At 53.8% G+C, this 21,886-nt stretch overlaps 2 protein-coding genes across 2 annotated transcripts; both read left to right on the top strand.

Annotated features, from left to right (window-relative positions):
• The first annotated feature begins 6,783 nt into the window (after window positions 1-6,783).
• KRT36 (keratin 36) lies at window positions 6,784-11,097 on the top strand. Its single transcript, XM_027626149.2, has 7 exons — window positions 6,784-7,242; window positions 7,895-7,977; window positions 9,033-9,189; window positions 9,729-9,890; window positions 9,994-10,119; window positions 10,294-10,514; window positions 10,902-11,097. Exons 1-7 carry the CDS (start codon window positions 6,784-6,786, stop codon window positions 11,095-11,097), a joined length of 1,404 nt encoding a protein of 467 aa, XP_027481950.2.
• Window positions 11,098-16,741: 5,644 nt separating this feature from the next.
• Window positions 16,742-20,344, top strand: KRT35 (keratin 35). The gene is made up of 7 exons (XM_027626164.1): window positions 16,742-17,212; window positions 18,003-18,085; window positions 18,282-18,438; window positions 18,626-18,787; window positions 19,080-19,205; window positions 19,686-19,906; window positions 20,197-20,344. Exons 1-7 carry the CDS (start codon window positions 16,742-16,744, stop codon window positions 20,342-20,344), a joined length of 1,368 nt encoding a protein of 455 aa, XP_027481965.1.
• The last annotated feature ends 1,542 nt before the right edge of the window (window positions 20,345-21,886 follow it).

Here is a 21,886-nt window from a genome sequence, read left to right as displayed (position 1 = left end):
GAGGAGGAACAGAGTCCCAGACCTGATCCTATCTGGGCTTGGTCTTGACACATGGCCCTGGCCAGTCCCCAGCCTCGTGTTGGGCAGGTGGGCACTCTGGTGAACAGGGCATAGCTCAGGCTAGAACTATAGCCCTGAGACCCCTTGGAGGCCTCTGTCTCTCCGCTTTGGGTGGCAACCTTTGAGGGTCCACAAAAGACGCAGAGTGTGAGACGAAGTGTGCCTGGGGCTTTCTGGGAAGGGGGATCTCATGGTCCCTCCCAAGGGAAGCTTGAGGGAAGAGAAGGAAGGGGTGTCACAGGAAGGCTGTGGTCAAGGACGTGTGAATATGCACAGTTCCATCTTTCCCATGTCACCACTGGGGCCCTTCTTGTTTCTCTGCCTGGGTCAGCACATCTCAGGGCTGCCTGGGGACCTGGCTCCTGTTGGATGGTGTTCCTGGGGCTGTTAGTGGCTGGAGTGGAGCAGGGTATGTGGGTGGCATCCCTTTGAGCAGTTCCTCTGGGAGGTTCTGCAAGAGCTGAGCACGCATCAGACTCCATCCTCCCACAGAGGTTGGGAGGGATCAGGTTGGTGGGTGGGTGCTGAGACCCGTACAGGCACCTGCTGGGGGTGCGAATAGGGGGCAGTTGGCAAAGAGCTGGTATTCACTCTTCAGGCCCATTTTTATGAACAGCCATAATGACTCTGTGGCTTCTTTCATCCAAGGATCTCAGACTAGTTTGAAAGTGGAATCCACAGTATAAAGCATAGTTAATTACATCCTGGAGCCCACTGTCTGGTTTGCAGACATGTTGTCGTGAGGAGGAGATACTGAGACCAAGTGCACACCAGGCCCTGTAAATTCGGACAATGGAATCCAATTGAAGAGGGTGTTTGGGAAATTTGCTTTGTAGTTCACTTAAGTGGTACCTGAACCAAGGGGACGCGGGAGACTGAGGTACCGCTTCTTTCTCTCAGTGGGCTTGGCTGCGCGTCTCCCACAAACCACAGGTTCCCTAGGCACATCGGGGAGGGCAGTGACAGCTCTGGAATTTTCCATAAAAGCTGGGTGGGGGGCAGTTAGGGGCTGAGTGGATCTGAGCAGGAGGCCCTGGACTCTTCCAGATGGGAGCTGTCAGCGGACGCAGCTGTGCAGGAAAAGCTGGCTCCAGGTGAGGCAAGTGGGCCTGGGATGCAAGAGGCAGAGCCTGGTGAGAGAGAACTGGAGAGGTATGGCTGAAGATGGGGGTCAGGGTGGCTCTCTGGGCCTCCTCCAAGGCCACAGCCATTTGGAGCAGAATCCTGACGCCCCGGGCAATTGCCAACATTATACCCCAGGGGGAGAGAAAGTACCTTTGTATCTTGGTGGGGGAAATGAGAGTTCCGGAAGCATTCTAGGGCTGGTGAAGTGGGAATTTCAAGGCCTAATCTGGGTGAGGTCAGGGCCATGCAAAGAGCAGCAGGCTGGGAAGCCACATCCCCAGGAGCCCTGGTGAGCCCTTGAGTCTCTGGAGGAGCCACCGCTCATCAGCTCTCCCCAGGCCTCTGAGCATGGGCTCTGGGCCCTTTAGAGGGGCAGTCAGGGAGTGGGGAAAGACCCCCTTCGCCACTTAGGGTGTGTCCAGACTATCCTGAGCCTGGTGAGGGCAGGCAGCAGCAGAGGGTAGGTGGAGGTTTGGGACTCAGTCCGGGGGGAGTGGAAATGAGCAGGGAGGGACTTGCCAAATCTTGCCTAAGAAGATCTGAGTCACCTTGCTCAAGGCAGCTGCTCTGAGGGTGGAATGTCCCTGAGGTGGCCAGGACGAGAGAGAGCACAACCCAGCAGGGTACATCTGAGTCCTGCTCGCTGTTGCCTGTGAGGGCAAAAATGGCAGCCCTGCCCAGTTAATTTGGAATTGCAGATAGAAGATGAATAATTTTTAGTACAAGTATGTCCCAATATTTTTATGCACTTTTATTTGCTAAATCTGGCAAAGATATCCTTAGGAGGTCTGGGTACAGCTCTGAGTCTCCTATCATCAAGACTAAAGAAGCGAGACCTTTCTCTGATTCTTTGGACAAATCAAATTGGTGGCTCAAAATGTCTTAATTGAAGTTTTTTTTTTTCCCCCTCCCATAATGCTGCCTTCAACTTTGTGTACCTGTTACTGCATGTCTGCACTAGAACCCAACAGCTGGAGGCAGATTCGGCACGAGCTTTTGATGTGGTTATTAGACACAGAGTATATAGTAACCACACTTTTCGGGGAGGGGCCAGGAATTCCACGCACTTCGTTGCTTGAATAAATGGAAAAAGTAGTTGTGTGGGGGGAAGATATGAAGATCAGTGTGGGTCTCCCCATTTCTGGGTGGGTGGGTGCTGTTGTAGGGTCTAAAGAGTTGAAGACTTGGGATCAGTATTTTTTTAAAATTATTTTTACTAAAATTTTTTCTTTAACAGTCTTTATTTATTTAAGTCATCTCTAAACCCAACGTGGGGCTCGAACTTACGACCCCCAGGTCAAGAGTCACGTGCTCTTCTGACTGAGCCAGCCAGGTGCTCCTGGGATCAGTATTTCTTAGACGTCTCTTATAGTGGGAAATTCTGTAGGACCTGTGTGTATGGGCATCAAAGATCAAATAGGTACCAGGAGAACGCCAGGGAGCTCATGCTTAAGCCAGTAGGCCAGTCAGAGAGAGATTGAGCACGAGACATTGTGCTTCTGGAATGATCTTATTCCTTTGGGCGCCCATTTGTAGGTGACCTGGCTGCCCCATGGTCCATTGTCTTCTTCCCCTGATGCCTTTGGAGCACTGTGTGGTGGTGGTGATGGGCACCTTTTAACCACAGCCCCGAGAAGCAGGAAAAGAGGAACTCTGCTATCGTCCTTGGGCACACTGTGATGGGCTGTGCCTGGTCCCTTCCATGCTGAAGGGACTGATCTGCTGGGAAGGAGATTCAGGCTTGATTTTTTGGGTCGTTGTCCATGGAGAACCTTGGCTTTCAGACGGAAGCTCATTTGGGAACGGAAACTTCTTCTTACCAAAAAAAGGCCCCACAAACCCAGTGGTTGATTTTGAACTTGGTGGCCTTCCAAGGTAGGCTTGGGAAAAGCCAGGGTGTTTTATGCTCCTGCAGCAGCATCTCCACTTATCCTCTTGCCCCTGAAGCTGGGGCCACGGTGGGCAGAGAGCCTCTTGTCAGCTCTGTGGCTCTAAAACCAGCACTTTGTGCCAGCAGGAAGTGGAGGTGGCTTTGGAAGCTGCTAGAATAAGGGTCAGAGGCCTCATCTGGGGGGGGTCCCTGCTGCTCTGGACATGGTCCCAGCCACTGTCTTTCCTTGCACAACTGGGGTAGGCCAGTGTCCCATGAAGCCAGGGCGAGTGGTTTGTGCCCTTGGTTATAGCATTTGACTGGGGCTCACACTAGATGGGTTCTAAGAACAGTTTTGATCTCAAATCCATGACACCCATTCCTATTTATCAAGCATGTGTCCATTTACGTCTTCCGATCCCGTGAATGTGGTGCCTCTTGGGGAAATCTGAGGCTCAGAGTGACTGAGTAGCTTGAACTGAGGTCTGGCTGAATTCAGGCCCAGGACCCCCACTGTCCAGCCTGACATGATCCGAGCCCCTTCTTTTGCAAAGCCATGTCCTGGCTAAGTTGGCCAGAGATGTCATTTCAGCTTGGACATGCTGGGATGCCCGCTCAACATCCTGGTGATGCTGTACCTCCGAATGGGGCTTCTGGGGAGCAGCCCTGGGAGGTGACCTAATGTGGCTTCTGCCTATGAGGGAAGGTCAGAAGGAAGCCCATGCCATAGCTCTTGTGGTGCGTAGGCGTGGAGGCAAAGGGTGACCTGGGGTCCAAGGGAGTTTGCAGAAACAGAACAACAACGAGAAAAGAAACTATGTCATGAGCTTGACCGTCTGTAACTCTTCTTTACTCCTTTATTCTGTAGGTCAGTGGCAAAGAAGGGATGGTGGCTGTGGGGGATGATGAATGAGTCACAGACACGTCCAGGCGACTCCTGGCCCCCTGCATAGGAAATGCCTATAATGTCTGAGATGGAAGGACCTCAAACTGGCCTTGTCTAGGCCCTTCCTGTTCAGACTGGGGCTCTGGAGTCCGGAGTGGACAGGGCTCACTCAGGGAGTTTGGGGCTGAGTTAGCCTGGAGTCCAGGCCCTCTATCCTTAGCCCAGTGTATTTTAGATTAACCTTAGAAAGAATGGTCTCAGAATAGGGGCTCTATTTTGAAATAAAACCTGATGAGTGGGCACTTCTGGTTTCCTTAACACTGAACAGGTGGATTTTCTCCAGGGTGGGGCCACCAGGGGGAGTGGGGTGGGCAGATCCCTGGGCCTGTGCTGGGAGAGGAGCAGCTCTGTGAGTCCCCCCCCCCCCCCCCCGGCTTCTCTTTCCTGATACAGGTAGAGCATCTGTTCATCCTGTGGGCCTCACTTCATCCTGCGATGGTCCCGGCTCCTGGGTGGAAGAAAGTAGAGGAATTCCTCCCATGAGGCCCCCTCCACGCTTCCCTCTGAGAGGTGGCCTTGCAGTCTACACCATGGAGAAAAGGCAGGGGACCAAGAGGGACCAAAAGCCCTTCTCTGGCCCTCTTGTCACCTGCTCCAGGAGAGGTGTGTGCCTCTCCTCATAGCTTGGAAGACCCCTGTCTGGACTCTGGCCCATGGTGGTCCTCCTGATGCACAGGCTGAGAGTGATGGGACCTCCAGAGCAGCAGTTACCCTGAAAGAAACCTAGCCTCATCTTCAGATGTGGATGGCACAGCAGAAGGGCTTAAGAAGCCCAGAAAATGAGAACACTAACTTCTGATGCCCGGCAGCCTGACACCCCAGAGAAGAGCCACACCAGGCTCAGTGACGGCAGCCCTAAGAATGAGCGTGCTGTGTCATCAATGAAGTAAATCGAAGCCTGGGCACCTTAAGGACTTGCCCAAGGGGGCCCCGGAGGGACAGCCAGACTCGGCACTAGTTTTCCTAGAAAGTAAAGGGGGGTGTCTGTAGGAGGTCTGCTCAGAGCCCCGGCCCCTGTCCTGATGGGCCAGTGGTTCTTAAGCGAGGGTGGTTTTGCTTCCCAGGGGACATTTGGCAAGGTCTGGAGACAGTTTGGGGTTCACACCTGGGGGAGGAGGTTGCTACTGGCATCTGGTGGTGGAATCCAGAGATGTTGCCAACATCTTACAATGCACACAAGGCCCCCACCACGAAGAATTCTGTAGTCTACGATGTCAACAGTGCGGAGGCTCTGCCGGGAGAGCAGGGATGATGGGCCTGCTGTAAGAGCCTGAGGTCCCCGCTCTCACTCCCAGGAGGGGCTGCTCTCAGGCACCCGTCGAGGTGTCCACTGCGCTGGGCGAGGCGTGTGCACCACCGCCAACCCTCTTGAGTAATTCCAGAGAGAAGCTTATAAAGCGTTTTAAGAGGTTGACTAAATTACAACTTCAGAAGCACATAAATGCTTCCATAAACGCCAGCCTTGCAAACCAAGTCTGTGTGGGAGAAGAGCGAGCAGGTTGCCCGAGCCTTGGGAAATCCCACTTTGTGAGGCAGAAGAAGGAATTTACCTGTGGTGGTGAATTCTCAGGTGCTCCTCCCAGCTTGCTTAACTACCTGGCAGTGCTTCGTTTGTTCTTATTCCTTCCCTGTCCAAACAGTCTGCATGAGCCATCTCTGGTCATCTGCATTGACCCATCTCTCAGGGACTGGGGGTTCAGTGTAGCCTGCCTCAGGATCCTGATTCTACTCTCCTAGGTTCAGAGACCTGCAGGTCACAAAGGAAACCACCCTCCAAAGCAGCCCCTTTGGGGGCTCACATTCATGATCCTCTGCCGGCCACAACCATAAACCATCATCAAAGACTGTCCCGTGTAAGCAATATTTCTATAGTGCACAATGGCTTTCAAAAACACTTGACTTCTATTCTGTTTGATTCTTCTCATATCTGTGTGAGGCAGGCAGGGTAGGCTGATGACCTCCGCTGTCCTGATGAGGACACTGAGGCATGCCAGAGAGTGACATATGCTCACATCACAGGGCAGATGAGCCACAGAACCACCATTTGGACCTAGGTCTCTGGTCCCTAAATTCTGGGTGCCTGCACTTGCCCTTGGTTGTATGAGAGAAGCGGTGGGACAAGAGTGTGGGATTTGGGGTCTTAGAGCCCTGGTCTCAGTTCCAGGCTCTGTCAGTTAACTGCCTGTTCACCTTGAGCAAGCTCGTTTTTAGCCATTCGGCGTCTCTGTTTCCACATCGGTGGAATGGAGACAGATTGGCCACCTCCCAGGATTGTTGTGAGGTGTAAAGGACGTAACCAGGACCCTGGCACACAGTAGCCCCATGAATCGTAGCCCCCTTTGCTCCCTTTTAACCATCCCAGGGGCCCAGGTGTCCCTGAGCACCTGTGAGCACTGGGGAAGTGGATGGGGTGACAAGTGGATGAGGGTGACAAGTGGGCAGACCGGGATGCTCAGGGGAAGGCACAGCAGAGAGAGCAGGAACCAAATGTCATTTGTGAGGCCACTCCCGATTTATGGGATCTGGTGCAAAGACTTTGAAGAGGCAATAAAATTCATATTCTGCCAGGAAATGACAATAGACAAGAGTCCTGACTTGGCAAACAAAATTAAAAAAAAAATTTTTTTTTTAATAAGGTAAGAAATTCTGGATGGGTAGCAAAAATCACATTCTAATGAGATTAGCTTTCCCGAGAGTAACATGTATATAAATACTCCAGAGAGGCCTTGAGAGCCTAGAACCTGATCTCCTTGCTAAGCCGCAATCTTCCTCTGCTAGGATCATGGCCACCCAGGTCTGCTCCCCCATCTTCTCCTCTGGATCTGCCAAGGGCCTGTGTGGCCCAGCAGGTGGCCTCTCTCGGGTGTCCTCCGTCCGCTCTGTGGGCTCCTGCAGGGTACCCAGTCTTGCTGGTGCTATGGGGTCCACCTCCTCTGTCAGGCTGGGCCTGTCCAGCTTCGGGAGCTGCTTGCCTGGCTCCTACCTGTCCACTGGGTGCCACCCCTCTGGCTTTGTTGGTAGTGGGGGCTGGTTCTGCGAGGGCTCCTTCAATGGCAGCGAGAAGGAGACAATGCAGTTCCTGAACGACCGCCTGGCCAACTACCTGGAGAAGGTGCGCCAGCTGGAGCGCGAGAACGCGGAGCTGGAGAAACGCATCCGGGAGTGGTACGAGTCTCAGATCCCATACATCTGCCCAGACTACCAGTCCTATTTCAAAACCATCGAGGAGCTCCAGCAGAAGGTAATGGGGACCAGGCCCCTCTCCAGCATCCCCAGCTCTGGGGGGAGGGGGTTGTCTCATCCCAAGGGACTACCCACTGATAGTAGCTCTCGGGGAATTCTCTGTCCAGAGCAAGCTCTTCTGTCTGGGGTTCTGGTTTCCTGGGGGACCCAGACCTCCGTGTGAGTCTTCTGCTTGCCATCCTTCTCCCCCCATCACTGTCTCAGCTGTAGGAAGGGCAATAACCTATACCCAGCCCCTACTGGATGCAGGCACCGTGCCTGATGCTTTGTATCCATTGGATTATTTATTCCTCATCTTGGAGAGATGGGTATTACTAGACCCATTTAACAGATACAGAAGTTAAATATCAGGGAGGTTCAGCCACTTGCCCAAGATCGCACAGCCTCTGAGTGCTAGATGCAGAATCTGAATCCAGGGTGACCTGTTCTTTCCACCTTACACTGAGGCATCCCGGTGTGTCACTCTGGGGCCTACTTCTAGGGATGCCCCTCCCAGACTGATGCTCCCTCCATACCTGGGCTCAGGGCTGGGGTTGCTGAGGGTACCGGGGGTACTTAGAAACATGGCCTCTGTGAGCTGGGTGAGTCCCTCCCACCCACTCCACACTGCTGGGCCTTTCCTAGCTCATGGGATGCCCCTTGTTCCTCAGATCCTGCTGACCAAGGCTGAGAACGCCAGGCTAGTCCTGCAGATTGACAATGCCAAGCTGGCTGCTGACGACTTTCGGACCAAGTGAGTGGGCCTCATCGGGGGGAAGGTCTGTTGCGCTTTCTCTTTTTTTTTTTTAAATTTTTTGTTATGTTAATCACCATATATTACATAATTTGTTTTGGTGTACTGTTCCATGATTCATTGTTTGTTCATAACACCCAGTGCTCCATGCAGAACGTGCCCTCCTCAATACCCATCACCAGGCTAACCCATCCCCCCACCCCCCTCCCCTCCAGAAACCTCAGTTTGTTTTTCAGAGTCCATCATCTCTCCTGGTTCGTCTCCCCCTCTGACTTACTCCCCTTCATTCTTCCTCTCCTGCTATCTTCTTCTTTTTCTTTTTTCTTAACATATGTTGCGTTATTTGTTTCAGAAGTACAGATCTGTGATTCAACAGTCTTACACAATTCACAGCGCTCACCGTAGCACATATCTTCCCCAATGTCCATCACCCAGCCACCCCATCCCTCCCACCCCCGACCACTCCAGCAACCCTCAGTTTGTTCCTGAGATTAAGAATTCCTCATATCAGTGAGGTCATATGATACATGTCTTTCTCTGATTGACTTATTTCACTCAGCATGACACCCTCCAGTTCCATCCACGTCATTGCAAATGGCAAGATCTCATTCCTTTTGACGGCAGCATAATATTCCATTGTGTATATATACCACATCTTCTTTATCCATTCATCTGTCGATGGACATCTTGGCTCTTTCCACAGTTTGGCTATTGTGGACATTGCTGCTATAAACATCGGGGTGCACGTACCCCTTCGGATCCCTACGTTTGTATCTTTGGGGTAAATACCCAGTAGTGCAATTTGTTGCGCTTTCTCTTGCCTCTGTTCCCGGCCTCGGGAGCTGGTGAGCTGGGAGGAAGGCCGGATGGAACTGTAAGTGGGAATACAGCACAAGCCCTGGATCCCTTCCAGGTCCAAGGAAAGGCTCCCCGTGCTGCTGACCCCAAATCAGCCCCTGCAGCTGATGGAGGGCAGCCTGTGGCTGGCTCCTCCCCTGCCCCCTGCCTGTGCCCGGCTCCCTCCCTGCAGACTCAGCAGGGCTCTGTGTGTGCAGGTACGAGATGGAGCTGTCCATGCGACAGCTGGTGGAGGCCGACACCAATGGCCTGCGCCGGATCCTGGACGAGCTGACCCTGAGCAAGGCCAACCTGGAGGCCCAGGTGGAGTCCCTGAAGGAGGAGCTGCTGTGCCTCAAGAAGAACCACGAGGATGTGAGTCTGGTGCCGTGCGACCTTCCAGTATTTCCCATCCAGCAGGGAGCCCCTGGTGACCCTTGGGCACAATGATGGTGACCACTGCTCCCACAGGAGCTCCAGCTGACATTTGTTGATGATGGCGTACTGCATGCCAGGAGCTATCTGAAACACTTTGCATTTTGTTCTCACTTCATTTCATCCTTGCAACCATCCCATTTTACAGATGAGAAAAATGAGGCAATAGAGAAGTTAAGTCATTTGCCTAAGGCCACACAGATCCCACACACCTGCCCATGACACTAAATCTCCCTCTGGATGCTAGTGCCTGATAACACTTATTCTATTTGCCTGACATTTGCATCATCTCATTTTACTCTCCCAAATCCGCAGAGAAGGTAGGTATATGTCCATGAGGGGACCGAGGCTCAGAGAAGTTAAGATCCTGTCTGAGGTTACACAGCCGGCCCCTGAGGAGGGGGATTTGAACCCAGCCACCTGAACCCTCAATCCAGCTTCCCTTCCACAACCTTATGCCATCATGCCTCCTCTTTCAGGAAGTCAACGTACTCCGTTGCCAACTCGGGGACCGACTGAATGTGGAGGTGGATGCCGCCCCCCCGGTGGATCTCAACAAGATTCTGGATGATATGAGATGCCAGTATGAGGCCCTGGTGGAGAATAACCGTAGAGACGTGGAGGCCTGGTTCAACACCCAGGTGGGGCTGGGGCCATCCGGGACCACAGGCTCCTGGAGCAGGGGCTCTCCTTGAAAGGAGCTTCACTCGGTCTGACCGTGCTCTGGGCCTTCTTGTGTTTCAGATCGAGGAGCTGAACCAGCAGGTGGTGTCCAGCTCGGAGCAGCTGCAGTCCTGCCAGGCGGAGATCATCGAGCTGAGACGCACGGTCAACGCCCTGGAGATCGAGCTGCAGGCCCAGCACAGCATGGTGAGTGGCCTCTGCCTGAGGGACCGGCCACAGCCCCTGGCAAGCCCTGACCCACCAGCCTCAGCACGGGGCTTATCCCGGGGCGTGATCATGAGGGATATGCAGATACCCAGAGCTACCGGGCTCTGGGTGGGACTCCTTCCCATGAACAGCTCTTCCTCTTTCCCCTTACAGAGGAATTCCCTGGAATCCACCCTGGCAGAGACCGAGGCCCGCTACGGCTCCCAGCTGGGCCAGATGCAGTGCCTGATCAGCAACGTGGAGGCCCAGCTGGCTGAGATCAGGTGTGGCCTGGAGCGGCAGAACCAGGAGTACCAGGTGCTGTTAGACGTCAAGGCCCGGCTGGAGTCAGAGATCGCCACCTACCGCCGCCTACTGGAGAGTGAGGACTGCAAGTGAGTGGCTGTGCGCCCCGGAGGGGACAGGGCTCCCTGGACCAGCCCTTGGGGCCTCGGAGAGGGTGTCAGTCCCTGCAGAGGCTTTTGTGCAGATGACAGGGATTGATCCAAAGCCTTTCTCTAGAGATCCTTTCTTGTCCCAGCTTGGTCATCACAGGGGCACAAGCCGCCCCCACCTCCCGCCCCATAGTGCTTCCCCAACCATTGTGCTTGGCTGGGGGTTCCTTGTCCTCCTCCCTGCAGCCCTTGGGGTTTTCAGAGGCACTGAAGCCATTCCTTGTTTTCACCCACCTGTAATCACTCTATCCCCTAAATCCGTTTAACAGGAATCTCAGTCCCATGCCCCGATGCCAGATGCACTCTGATCTGATTTCATTTCCTTAGGCTGCCTGCGCACCCTTGTGCCACGGAATGCAAGCCTTTGGTTAGGGGACCTTGCGTCTCGACTGGGCCCTGTGCTCCGGCTGGGCTCAGCGGCCCGGCTCCCCAGGTCAGCACCCAGATCTGCACCATCACCGAGGAGATCAGAGATGGGAAAGTCATTTCCTCCAGGGAGCACCTGCAGCCCTGCCCGCTGTAGCCAGCACACTGCAAGGACATGCCTATGGCTCTCGGCTCTAGACGATCCTCCATTCCCTAGAGGGGCTCCCCGCTCAGCAGATTTTTTTCTACCAAAATACTTCTTATATTGTGTTTCTGGACTTAACTGCTTTTATGCTATGCAAAACTAGGGTCCCTTGGACATATACCCAATAAAGTGTGTTCTCTTGGCATTGCAAACTTGGTTCTGTTTATTCTCGTGAGGTTAGTTAGTGGGGATGTTTGATCAAGGGTCACAGTAAAGCTATGGGTTTGGGTTTCAAGTCTGTCTTCTTTGGGTCTGAGTGGTAGGAAGTGACAGGACGATTAACATATTTAAAAATGGGGGTACCTTGGGCCCTGGCCCTCAGGAAGAGATGGGCATTGCCATTACCCACAGGCTCAGCCCTGCCAGTGGGTACCCACCTGGGGCGGCCCCACAAGGGGCAAAGATTCCCAAGCCAGGCCTCCTTCGTTGCCCTGCCTGGATCTGGGGGTTCCCTCTCCTTCCCTTCAGCTTTTCCTCCTTTGTCCCGCTTCCACCACCCTGCTGCCTTACCCCCAGGCCTGACACTGGTGACAGTTCAGGAGAGGGGTTTCCAGGACCAACCAGGGAGAGGCAAACTGTAGGCAGCCAGCCTGGGCAGACCACCTCGGGGAGGGGAGCTGGGCAATGAAGGCAGAAGGGCCAGGTGACTCCCTGTCCCCAGTCCCGGGTACAGGGCTGAAGTGAAGGGCGGCAGAGACAATGACGTGTGTGTGTGGGGGGTCAGACGTGGAGCAGGGGGAGGGAAGCTCACTGTAGGGCAGAGGTCAGAGTGCCCCGAATTCTACTGGCCGAGCTGTGACCTTCCGGGCGTCCAGCCTAACTGCACTGGGCCCCGGACACCCCTCTGAGCAGAGAAGAATGGCCTGTGAGAAGTCTGAGGGCCCCACGCCTTCTTTGTCCCCCTGATTTATTCTTTAGTGGAGAACACAGACCCAGAGAGGACAGCAGCTTGCTCCAGGCCACACGGCAGTGAGTGGCAGAGAAGAGGCTATTGTCCGGCCATTCTGATTCTGACGCTGGTGCTCTTCCCAGCACATCGTGTCTCACCCCTCCCCGCCAACCTGAATCATTACTACCTGCGGGACAAAGTCAGAGGGGCAGCCCCGCCCTGACCTGCTTCTCTCTGTGCCCCACACTCCTGCTCTGGGGCTTGAGGTCTGCCTCTCCCCGTTCTGGTCTGAGGCTCCGGAGAGGAGAGGTGGGCGGCCGGGGGTGCACAGAGCGCGTCCCACCCGTTTGCTGGTGCATGGAGACCAGCCAGGGATGGGGCAGTGACTGAGCCTTCTGACTACCGCTCAAGCTGCCCTCCTCCTGCCGCTGCAGGCAGACAGACCACACTGGGTTGTGTCCTGACAAATAGTCACAGTCAACTCCTCTCACTGCACAGCGCGTTCCCTTTATGGGCGCACTCTACAGGGTATGGGGTGCCTCATCTCTGCCCTGTGGGATTGTGGGTGCTTTCTTTATGTAGCTTTGTCTAGGTTTTTATGAAATTTTCAGAGTGTCTATACTCGTTAAGGAAGCCCTCCTATTCTCAACCTCGCACCCACCCTTGACTGAGTTCCAGCTTAAATCGCTCACTGCCGTGCAGACCAGAACTTAGTGCTGCTGGGGGCCCGCATTTGGCGCAGCGAGTGGCAGGCTTAGGACGCCTTCTCAAGCCTTTTGATGCCCATGTCATTGCTCTTTTCTTGATGGCAAGAGAGAGATGATATAAAACATTACATTTTATCAAATTTCTCCAGACTGAACATAATCCTTTCTTTCAAGGTGGTTCTGATCTCTGATCTGATATACTTTGCCGAGATGCCATCTGGCTCATTGACACACACTCAGATCAATTAGTCTGTCAACAGATATGTACTGAACACCCATGCATGAAAAACCCAGGGCTAACGCAGGGGCATGTCTAGGGAGAAGTGGGGGTGCCCGGGAAGCAGCTGGACCCAATGTGGGATCACAGGACCTGTCCTCAAGAAGCTGATGGCCCAGCTGGCCCAGGCATGGCAGGTGTGGGTATGGGGCAGGCTCTCAGGTTCTCAGGACAGGGAGAGATCATTGAGAGCTGGGGATTTCAGGGAGATTTGGAATTAATGGGGGCCTTGAAGGATGGGCAGAGCAGGAAGGAGGAAGGCAAAGGGTATTTTAGAGCATGGCCACTGCATGTTCTGGGGACAGTGTAGACCCCATCTCAGCAGAGTGCACAGGTCCTGGAGGGAAAGTAGTTTGGATACTTACTAAGCAAGATTGGTTCCTGCTGATAAGGGGTTCCAGGTAATTATTTCGTCCTAATAAAAAGAGTGCTAAGGAAGAATGGAAATAGCCCAGAATGATTTAGAGGCTACTTCATAGCTTTAAAAATATTACTTATATTTTTTTTTTAAAGATTTATTTATGAGAGAGAGAGAGCACGAGCAGGGGGATGAGCCGAGGGAGAGGGGGAGAGAGAATCTCCGGCAGACTCCCTGCTGAGCGTGGATCCAGATGTGGAGCTCCATCTCAGGACCCCGACATCATGACCTGAGTTGAAAACAAGAGTTGGGTGCTCAAATGACTGAGCCACCCAAGCACCCCTAAAAATATTACTTATATGTTTTATAAAATTACCTAAAATAACTTACCAAGAATTTTTACCCATGCCTTCAGCATAGAATTGGCTTATGGGCCTGTCTCTCTCTGGCAGAATGGCTTTTGGCCCAGAGAACAGTTTGTTAGTGTTAGTGTGGGTGGGCACTGCTCCTCTACACAGAACTGCCTAATCTCTTTCCATCTCTGAGCCTCAGTTTCCCCATCTATAGCAGTAGGGATAGTAAGACTGACTTTGGAAGTGTCTTTCTCTTCCAGCTCCCTACCTACTTTTTTTCTCCTTCCTTCCTTATTCCCTTGTTTTTATATATATATATATGTTTCCCTTCTCTCAAAGTCCTTTCTTTGCTTTCTTACTTAGCACAATTCACCACAGGTGAAGCATTCATTCATTTGCCCTTTCCTTCTGAGACATCTGGAAGCCAGAACTGTGCTTGAACGCTCTGTTTGGAATCAGAGCATAAGTGAAAACAGTAAAGCTAAATTTCAACATATTTTATAAATATGTTTAGGTTATGGTGATTTAGCAGAACACAGGAAAACAGGAAAACGTGTCACACTTATACCAAATTAAGGATCTTGAGTTTTGTTAATAATGTATGCAACTTTAATTTTGTTTAACACTATCTGCCAAAATAAACTTTATTCCCTATAACTTAAAATGTGTATATATATATATAATAGTTTATTATGTACAGTTAATTCCACTGTTTTGGCTGCAATAAAATCGATTTTGAAATAAAAAAAAAAGAGAGAAATAGGAGGTCTGTCCTTGCCCCCAAGAACGTACAAGTCTCCCTGGGAAGATAGGGCTCAAACACCAGACAATTTGAGGACATCAGTGAAAGGAGGGCCAACAGATCAACCACCAGTCATTGCCATGGGCGTTCAGAGCCAGGAGGGCAAAGCAGGGCTGGAGCAGGGGTAGGCTCCAGAAACATTCCAAGCCTCAGTTTGCTCACCTACTAAATGGGGCTATTGGCAATGCTAGTCTCATGAGATTGTTGTGAGCAGTGAATGAGAGAACGCCTAGAGAGAGCTCAGCTTGGGGTCTGGCAGTCCTAAGTACTTAGTGACTGATGGCTGGTACCATTAGCCTTGTCATTAATTGGGCTGTGTAGGGGAGAAAAACCCGTTCTGGGCAGCACAGGTGTGGAGCCCTGCCTAGGAACCCATGTGACCCCAGGGCTGTATAAACAGCATGAGGCTTCCCAGGCCCTGGCTGCTGTGGCTTTTCTGGGTCCTGTGGATCCAGGGTAGCCCTCATTGAGCCCAGAGCACAGGAGGCTGTGACTTAGCAGGGCTTGGGTGGAGCCCATATGGATGGGAAACATGAACACCAAAGGAGGCTCATCTAGGCTCTCAGCTCAGCTGCGTCCTTTGCACTGGGGCATGGATTTCCAGGGAGGAGAAGGTGAGGCAGCCAATGGGCCCTGGGATTGTGTTGGGTGGGTGCCAGTCACACCAGGCTCCTGGGTGTGGGAAGGGCATGGTGACTCATGAGAGCTCTAGATCTGAGGGCCCCCAAACACAGGCACCTGGCCTGGGGGATGGTGGCCTAGGTGCTCAGAGCCCATCTATGCTCCCCAGTGACAGCTGCTTAGCCTTGTCAGCTTGACTACAGCTACACTCCGCCCATGTGGGGACTGGTAATCCTAGTGGTTGCCGTTCCTGAGCACTCACCATGAGCAGGTGCTGTTCTAGACGTTTCCTCAGCTCTGAGGTGGGGGTGACAAGCCCGGGCTCACAGGGCAACATGAGGGTGAAGAGACCATGCACGGCAGAGCAGTGAGCCCTGCACCGGGAAGATGGCTGGCGCTCAGCTCACAGCCGTTCTCCCGACAGGAAGGTAAAACCCGTCCCTAGAAGAGTAAGCAGGACCCCAAACGGCAGGGCTGACTGGAAAGCAAGCGCACGGGGCTCCAGCTGATGAGGCCCATCTGCAGCACCACCTGCCCTCTGGCTCAGCTCTCGGCCCCTCTCCCAGGCCTCCTCTCTTGGCACATTGGGTTTTCAGGAAAAAAAAACCCCACCCTTGTCAAGCTTTCTGGACATCAGCCCGGACAACTCTGGTAGCGGAGATGAAACTGAGGTTCAGACTGTGTCTTCTGAGTAGGCCTGTGATCATGACCCCACACTCTGCCTCAGCGCCCAGGCAGCCGGCAGGAAAAGGCTGCCCCACTTCTCAGCCAGGGCCTGGGGAGACATACCTTCCTACACATGGTATGTGTCACCACGGGCAGGTGCTCAGTTAGCTGACCGCTAGTTGTTTGGGCTGATGTTGGGGCTATACACCCAGCTAGATTTCCTGGTGAGGGGGGGAGTTGGGGGAGGTCTGTCCACCAGGGCTCTGCTCTGTCTGGGGCAACCAACTTTCCCATTTTGTGTGGGACTGACAGGTTCCCAGGGTTAAGGGGCTTTCGGCACTAACACCAGAACAGTCCTGCGGAACCTGGGATAGTTGGCCGCCATGGCCCTATTTCCAGGGCCATTCTAGAGCCTCCCGTGTCTCCTTGGGCATGAGGTCTCTGCTTCCTGCAACAACCAGGCTTGCTCTTCCATCGCCCAGGGGCCAACCCGGAGGCCTCCTCTACTCCCCTGGGCCCATAAAAGGAGATGATGCTAGAGAAAGTCAAGACTGGGGCTGTGGTTTCCCACACCTCCTAAAGCGGAGGCTGAGGTCTGGGCTGTCTGGATGACAAGCCCCTTTGAAGAACTGACGGATACTTGGTCTTCTCGGCAACACGGGGCGGAGGAGACGTCTCGATGTAGCCATCAGTTCAACGGGGCTTCCGTTTTATGAGGCCGGGAAATGTTCATGGGAAGCTAAATAACAGGGTAATGAGGGGTTCTTATAGAAAGCGGTATTAACTTTAATGAGGAGAAAACCCTTTGTAAAGGCCAACGCCCACTGGAGCAGAGATATAAACCTGGGGTGAAGAGCTGCTTCTCCGCATTGGGGGGCGCCTGGCCTCAAAGACCCATCACTTGTGTCTGGGCTGCCAAGGCCATGGCTTCCAAGGGCCTCAAGGCCAGCTTCTCTTCGGGGTCTCTCAAGGGCCTGGGAGGGGCTGGCGGGGGCTCCGCTCGCGTGTCCGCGATGTACTCCAGCAGCTCTTGCAAGCTCCCGAGCCTCTCCCGCGGGGCCCGGAGTTTCTCTGCGTGCTCCGTTGGGCTGGGCAGGAGCAGCTGCAGGGTGGCCAGCTGCCTCCCTGCTCTCTGCCTCCCGTCCGGAGGCTTTGCCACCAGCTACAGCCTGGGCGGGGGCTGGTTTGGGGAGGGCATCCTCACTGGCAGCGAGAAGGAGACCATGCAGTCCCTGAACGACCGCCTGGCCAGCTACTTGGAGAAGGTGCGCCAGCTGGAGCGCGAGAACGCCAGCCTGGAGAGCCGCATCCGGGAGTGGTGTGAGCAGCAGGTGCCCTACCTGTGCCCCGACTACCAGTCCTACTTCCGGACCATCGAGGAGCTCCAGAAGAAGGTAGGAGGTTCAGAGAGGCTCTGGCTGCCCAGGAGTCTGATGCCACGAGCCCTGGACTGGAAGCTAGATCACCTGTGCTGGTAGCCCTGCTCCCATGGGGCACTTCGGAGGTCATGGAGCGTGTTCACATCTCTGGCCTCATCTGCTCCTCCTGACGAGGGAGATATCATTAGCCCATTTTACAGATGAGAACACCGAAGCTCAGGCTGGTTAAGTGCCTTATTCTAGCTGGTCCAGCTGGCTGCTGGGGGAGCCAGAGCCGGGCTCTATGAACTCACTGGCTGCTAGCATGGTCTATCTCTATGAGTTTTAATTTCTTCATTTTTTTTTTTAAGGTGAGGGGATTGAGCTTGACCTGTTTGGTGCAGATCAGGTTTTCCATAAAGAACTCAGGGAAGGAGAAGCCCATAGCCCACATCCCCTGAGGGTCCCTGCTGGCTCCTGGCAGGGACTGTTTGTGACCAAGGAATCACAGAGTACGCTGTTGTTCATGACCTGCCCTGAGCCCCCAGTGGCCTGGGAGATAGGAAGACAAGAGTTAGCCACCATGCCAGTCTTTGCTGCCGCATTTCCATACTCTCCCAGTCTGTGCCAGGTTACGGGTCCCAAAGGCACTGCACTGGGAGGGGCTATAGAGGCTTCCTGGTCTGATCCCTACTTTGTGCCCGTAAGCCTCATGGAGCCTCAGATGCCAGGAATCCAGGGATGGTTGACTCCCTCTCTCAGGAGGTGGCCCTTGCCAGCTTTGGGGAGCTCCAGCCAGCAGATTGTCCTTCCTTTCTTTCCCCAGACCCTGTGCACCAAGGCAGAGAACGCCAGGCTGGTGGTGCAGATCGACAACGCCAAGCTGGCCGCAGACGACTTCAGAACCAAGTGAGTGTCCTGCTCGATCCTTGGTTGGGGGCTGGTAGAACTGGACATTGGTGATGCCAGGATGCAGGGTTTTGGCTGCACTAAGTCACTGAGGCCTTAAGGTGGGACACACAGAACCAGAGCAGCCTGGGGTGGGATCTGACTTGAACGTAAAAAGGAAACGGAGCTTCAAGCATCCTGTTATGTACCTGCACAGGTACGAGACGGAGCTGTCCATGCGGCAGCTGGTGGAGACGGACATGAACGGCCTGCGCAGGATCCTGGATGATCTGACCCTGTGCAAGTCCGACCTGGAGGCCCAGGTGGAGTCCCTGAAGGAGGAGCTGCTGTGCCTCAAGAAGAACCATGAGGAGGTGAGCACAGGGGAGGAGGTGAGCAGGTGAGCATGGGAAGGAGGCAAGTATGGGGAAGGAGGTGAGCATGGGGAAGAAGGTGAGCATGGGGGAACAGGGGGACATGGGGAGCAGGTGGGCATAGGGGAGCAGAGGGAGTGAGGCAGCCAGCTGGGACAGTTAGTGCTGACCCTGATCTGTGCCACAGGAAGTGAACTCGCTGCGCTCCCAGCTTGGTGACCGGCTCAATGTTGAGGTGGACGCTGCCCCACCTGTTGACCTGAACCGTGTTCTGGATGAGATGAGGTGCCAGTATGAGACCCTGGTGGAGAATAACCGCCGGGATGCTGAAGAATGGTTCAACACTCAGGTAGGTAGCTGGAGAGAGTCAGTGTAATAGAGACACAGGGTGGGTCAGACAGAATTGACCTTGGGGCTCCAAATCAGGAAACTGAGTTTGAGCCTCAGCTCTGTTCTGACCTTCCTGTGCACCTTGGGCAGGTTGCTTTCCCCTAAGCAATATTGTCCTCAAGGATGAAATGAATGGGTTGGACTGGGTGTTCTGGAAGGTCCTTCTTGGCTCATGATTCTGTGCGGCCTCTGTAGACCTCTGAAGCTGAATCCCGGTGTTCCTGACTAGGTCCTGTGTGTGTATGTTTCAGACCGAGGAGCTGAACCAGCAGGTGGTGTCCAGCTCGGAGCAGCTGCAGTCCTGCCAGGCAGAGATCATCGAACTGAGACGCACGGTCAATGCCCTGGAGATCGAGCTGCAGGCCCAGCAGAGCATGGTGAGCCCAAGGCTTGAGATGGGGCTCCTGGGGGACCAAACCCAGCAGCACATGAGCACCCTGGGCTTCCATGCTTTAACCACACAAGCAGGCTTCAGGGGTTCAAGTTCTTGAGCATCAGGGACTTTCTGTGTAGGGTGGAATGAGGTCCCAGCCCCCACTCACAAGTGTCCCAGGGGTAAAAGACAGGAGACCTATGGCAACCGACATGTCCGAGCAGCAGCTCTGTGTACTTGTGTAAGTTGTTCATTCTGAGTAATTATCACGTCCTCAGGGATATCCTTAGTAGGGGAGATACTCTCTAGGTCAGGGAGGCTACAGGGGCTAATTGGCTATCTCAAATGAGATGTCTGATTGTGGTTCATCCGGGTTCAGAGTGATTCTCTGAGCTTCTGTTCTTGGATTCTGAGGACTTGCTGAGACCCAGATGGATTAAGTGCATCTTCTCTGACTGCCCATCTTCGTCTTTTGCTGTCACAGCGAGATGCTTTGGAATCCACCCTGGCGGAGACTGAGGCCCGCTACGGCTCCCAGCTGGGCCAGATGCAGTGCCTGATCAGCAACGTGGAGTCCCAGCTGGCTGAGATCAGGAGTGACTTGGAGCGGCAGAACCAGGAGTACCAGGTGCTGCTGGATGTGCGGGCCCGGCTGGAGTGCGAGATCAACACATACCGAGGCCTGCTGGAGAGCGAGGAGGGCAAGTGAGTGGCATTGCATGCTCCCTGTCTTCCTGATGCAGTTTACAAAGTTCTGGGGAGACCCCATGGTGCCTGGGAAGAGCCCAGCATTTGGAGTCAGGAGCCCTGGGGTTTAAGTTCTGGTCTTATTACAAATTCATCATGCGACCCCAGCAAGTCCTTTTTCTCTCTGGCCCTCTGTTTTCCCATTGGTAAAATAAGGGGGCAGGACTGGGTGATTTTTACGGTGCTCTGAGTTATTGAAAACAGTAACTGGAAAAATCACAGTAACCTGAACTTACTCTTTCTCTTAGGCTGCCCTGTAACCCATGTGCTCCTGACCACTCGTCTGCCAAGTCGTGCCTCCCCTGCCTTCCTGCGGTCTCCTGCGGTCCCGGTGCGGTCCGCACCACCTGCAGCCCCCGCCCTATGTGCGTGCCCTGCCCAGGGGGCCGGTTCTGAGAGTGACTGGCCCAGAAAGCCCAGACCAGTATCCAGGGCCTGGACTTGGCCTCTGTTCAACCCTAACCCTAGAGCCTGATCCCCTCTCTCTGTGCAGAGCCCGGGGTGCCGGGGCCTGCTCTGAGAGGGCTCACTGCAAATGCATCCCTCCAAGTCTCTCCAAGCCTGTCACGAAGGCTGGCCATCCCCGAAAGCCTTAACTGCTCATCATTTCAGTGGGTGCCAGCCAGGCTCTCTGTTTTCAGGCTGCCTCCTGGGTCAGGTTTTCCTTCCGGGTGCTGTTTTAGTGGGTTCTGGAATGCAGTAGAGGGCTTCTGTGGGCAGAATAATAAAGTGCATTTGGCTTTGGCTCTCTATGCCTGATGGCACTGTTCTGGTGTCCCTGTTGTATGTCTCTGCTGGGTGAAGAGAGGGATGACTCCTGGGCGGATGGATAGGGGTGTTTGACTGCGTATGGCAGGGGGATGACAGGGTCCCTGTGGCCCTGTTTGGGGTGACTAAGGGCCTCCAATGGGGCTTTTTGCTCAGCAGCTCAGCTTCTCTGACGAAGACGCTTCTCCAAGATTCCCATGTGGTGACCCATATTACCAGACCTCTCCTACTTCCCTCCTTAGTCTAGGTGGCCACCCTGGGATCCAGAGGAGGGTGGATAAAGCCAGGGCCAGTACAAGGTGAAGCATTTTAGGCTACTTTTCACTTCATGCCTCTGGTTCTCATAAGAGAAGCAATGCAGACATCCTACACCAGGGTATTTTCATTTCATTCCTTCCACGGTGATACTTCCACACAGCCCTCCAGCTTGGCAGATCCCCCCAAAACCTACACCTCTGCAGGTGCAAGAGTGAGCCCACCATTGTGACCTCCACCCACAATTCAGAGATTCTTGTCCGTAAGAGACTCATCATGTTCTCTGTGCCTTTGGCATCTGATGCTGCACACAGAGCCTTTGGGTACCAGAGCATTTCTGCATGGAAGTGGGAACTCCCAGCCTCTTGGCCTAAAGATTCTCATTTATGTCCGGACTGTCCACCCCCAACAGACCAGGAAAATGCCAAGCTCCATGGATTCTAATGGGAAATGGTGATGAAGATAAAACTTTCTCAGGTAGAAAGGAAGGCGGGTTGTCTCCAGATAGCCCTGTGCTCCTTATAAGATGCCAAGAGCACCACTATGGAATTTTAGTGATGTTAGGGGAGTTGTAACAGCACACAAGGTGGAGAACGGATTGGGGAAAGACAGGTGACCAAGTGGGCCTGAGACCCCCACCCCTTAAGGGGGCCTGGTGTCATTCACCCTGATTCAACTTTAGAGTCGTCCCCTTCATAACCCCCCCATAAAGGAGACCCTGGGGCTTTGGTTTCTCCCAGCCCCCTCACTCCGGGCATCCTGCACTGCCTTGGCTTTGGTCTTCTTAGAACACCTTGGCTGGTTTTGTTGAAGCTCAGTCACCAGAAGAAGATGATGGTCTCACGATCATTCACTTCATTCAACAAACCTTTGTCGAGCGCCTTCCTGGGCCAGACAGTGTGTCAGGTGCCAGTA

Source organism: Zalophus californianus, chromosome 16 (assembly GCF_009762305.2).
Source record: "Zalophus californianus isolate mZalCal1 chromosome 16, mZalCal1.pri.v2, whole genome shotgun sequence".
Classification (NCBI taxonomy): Eukaryota; Metazoa; Chordata; class Mammalia; order Carnivora; family Otariidae; genus Zalophus; species Zalophus californianus.
Note: the sequence above shows the minus strand (reverse complement) of the source record. Positions and strands in the feature narration are given on the sequence as shown.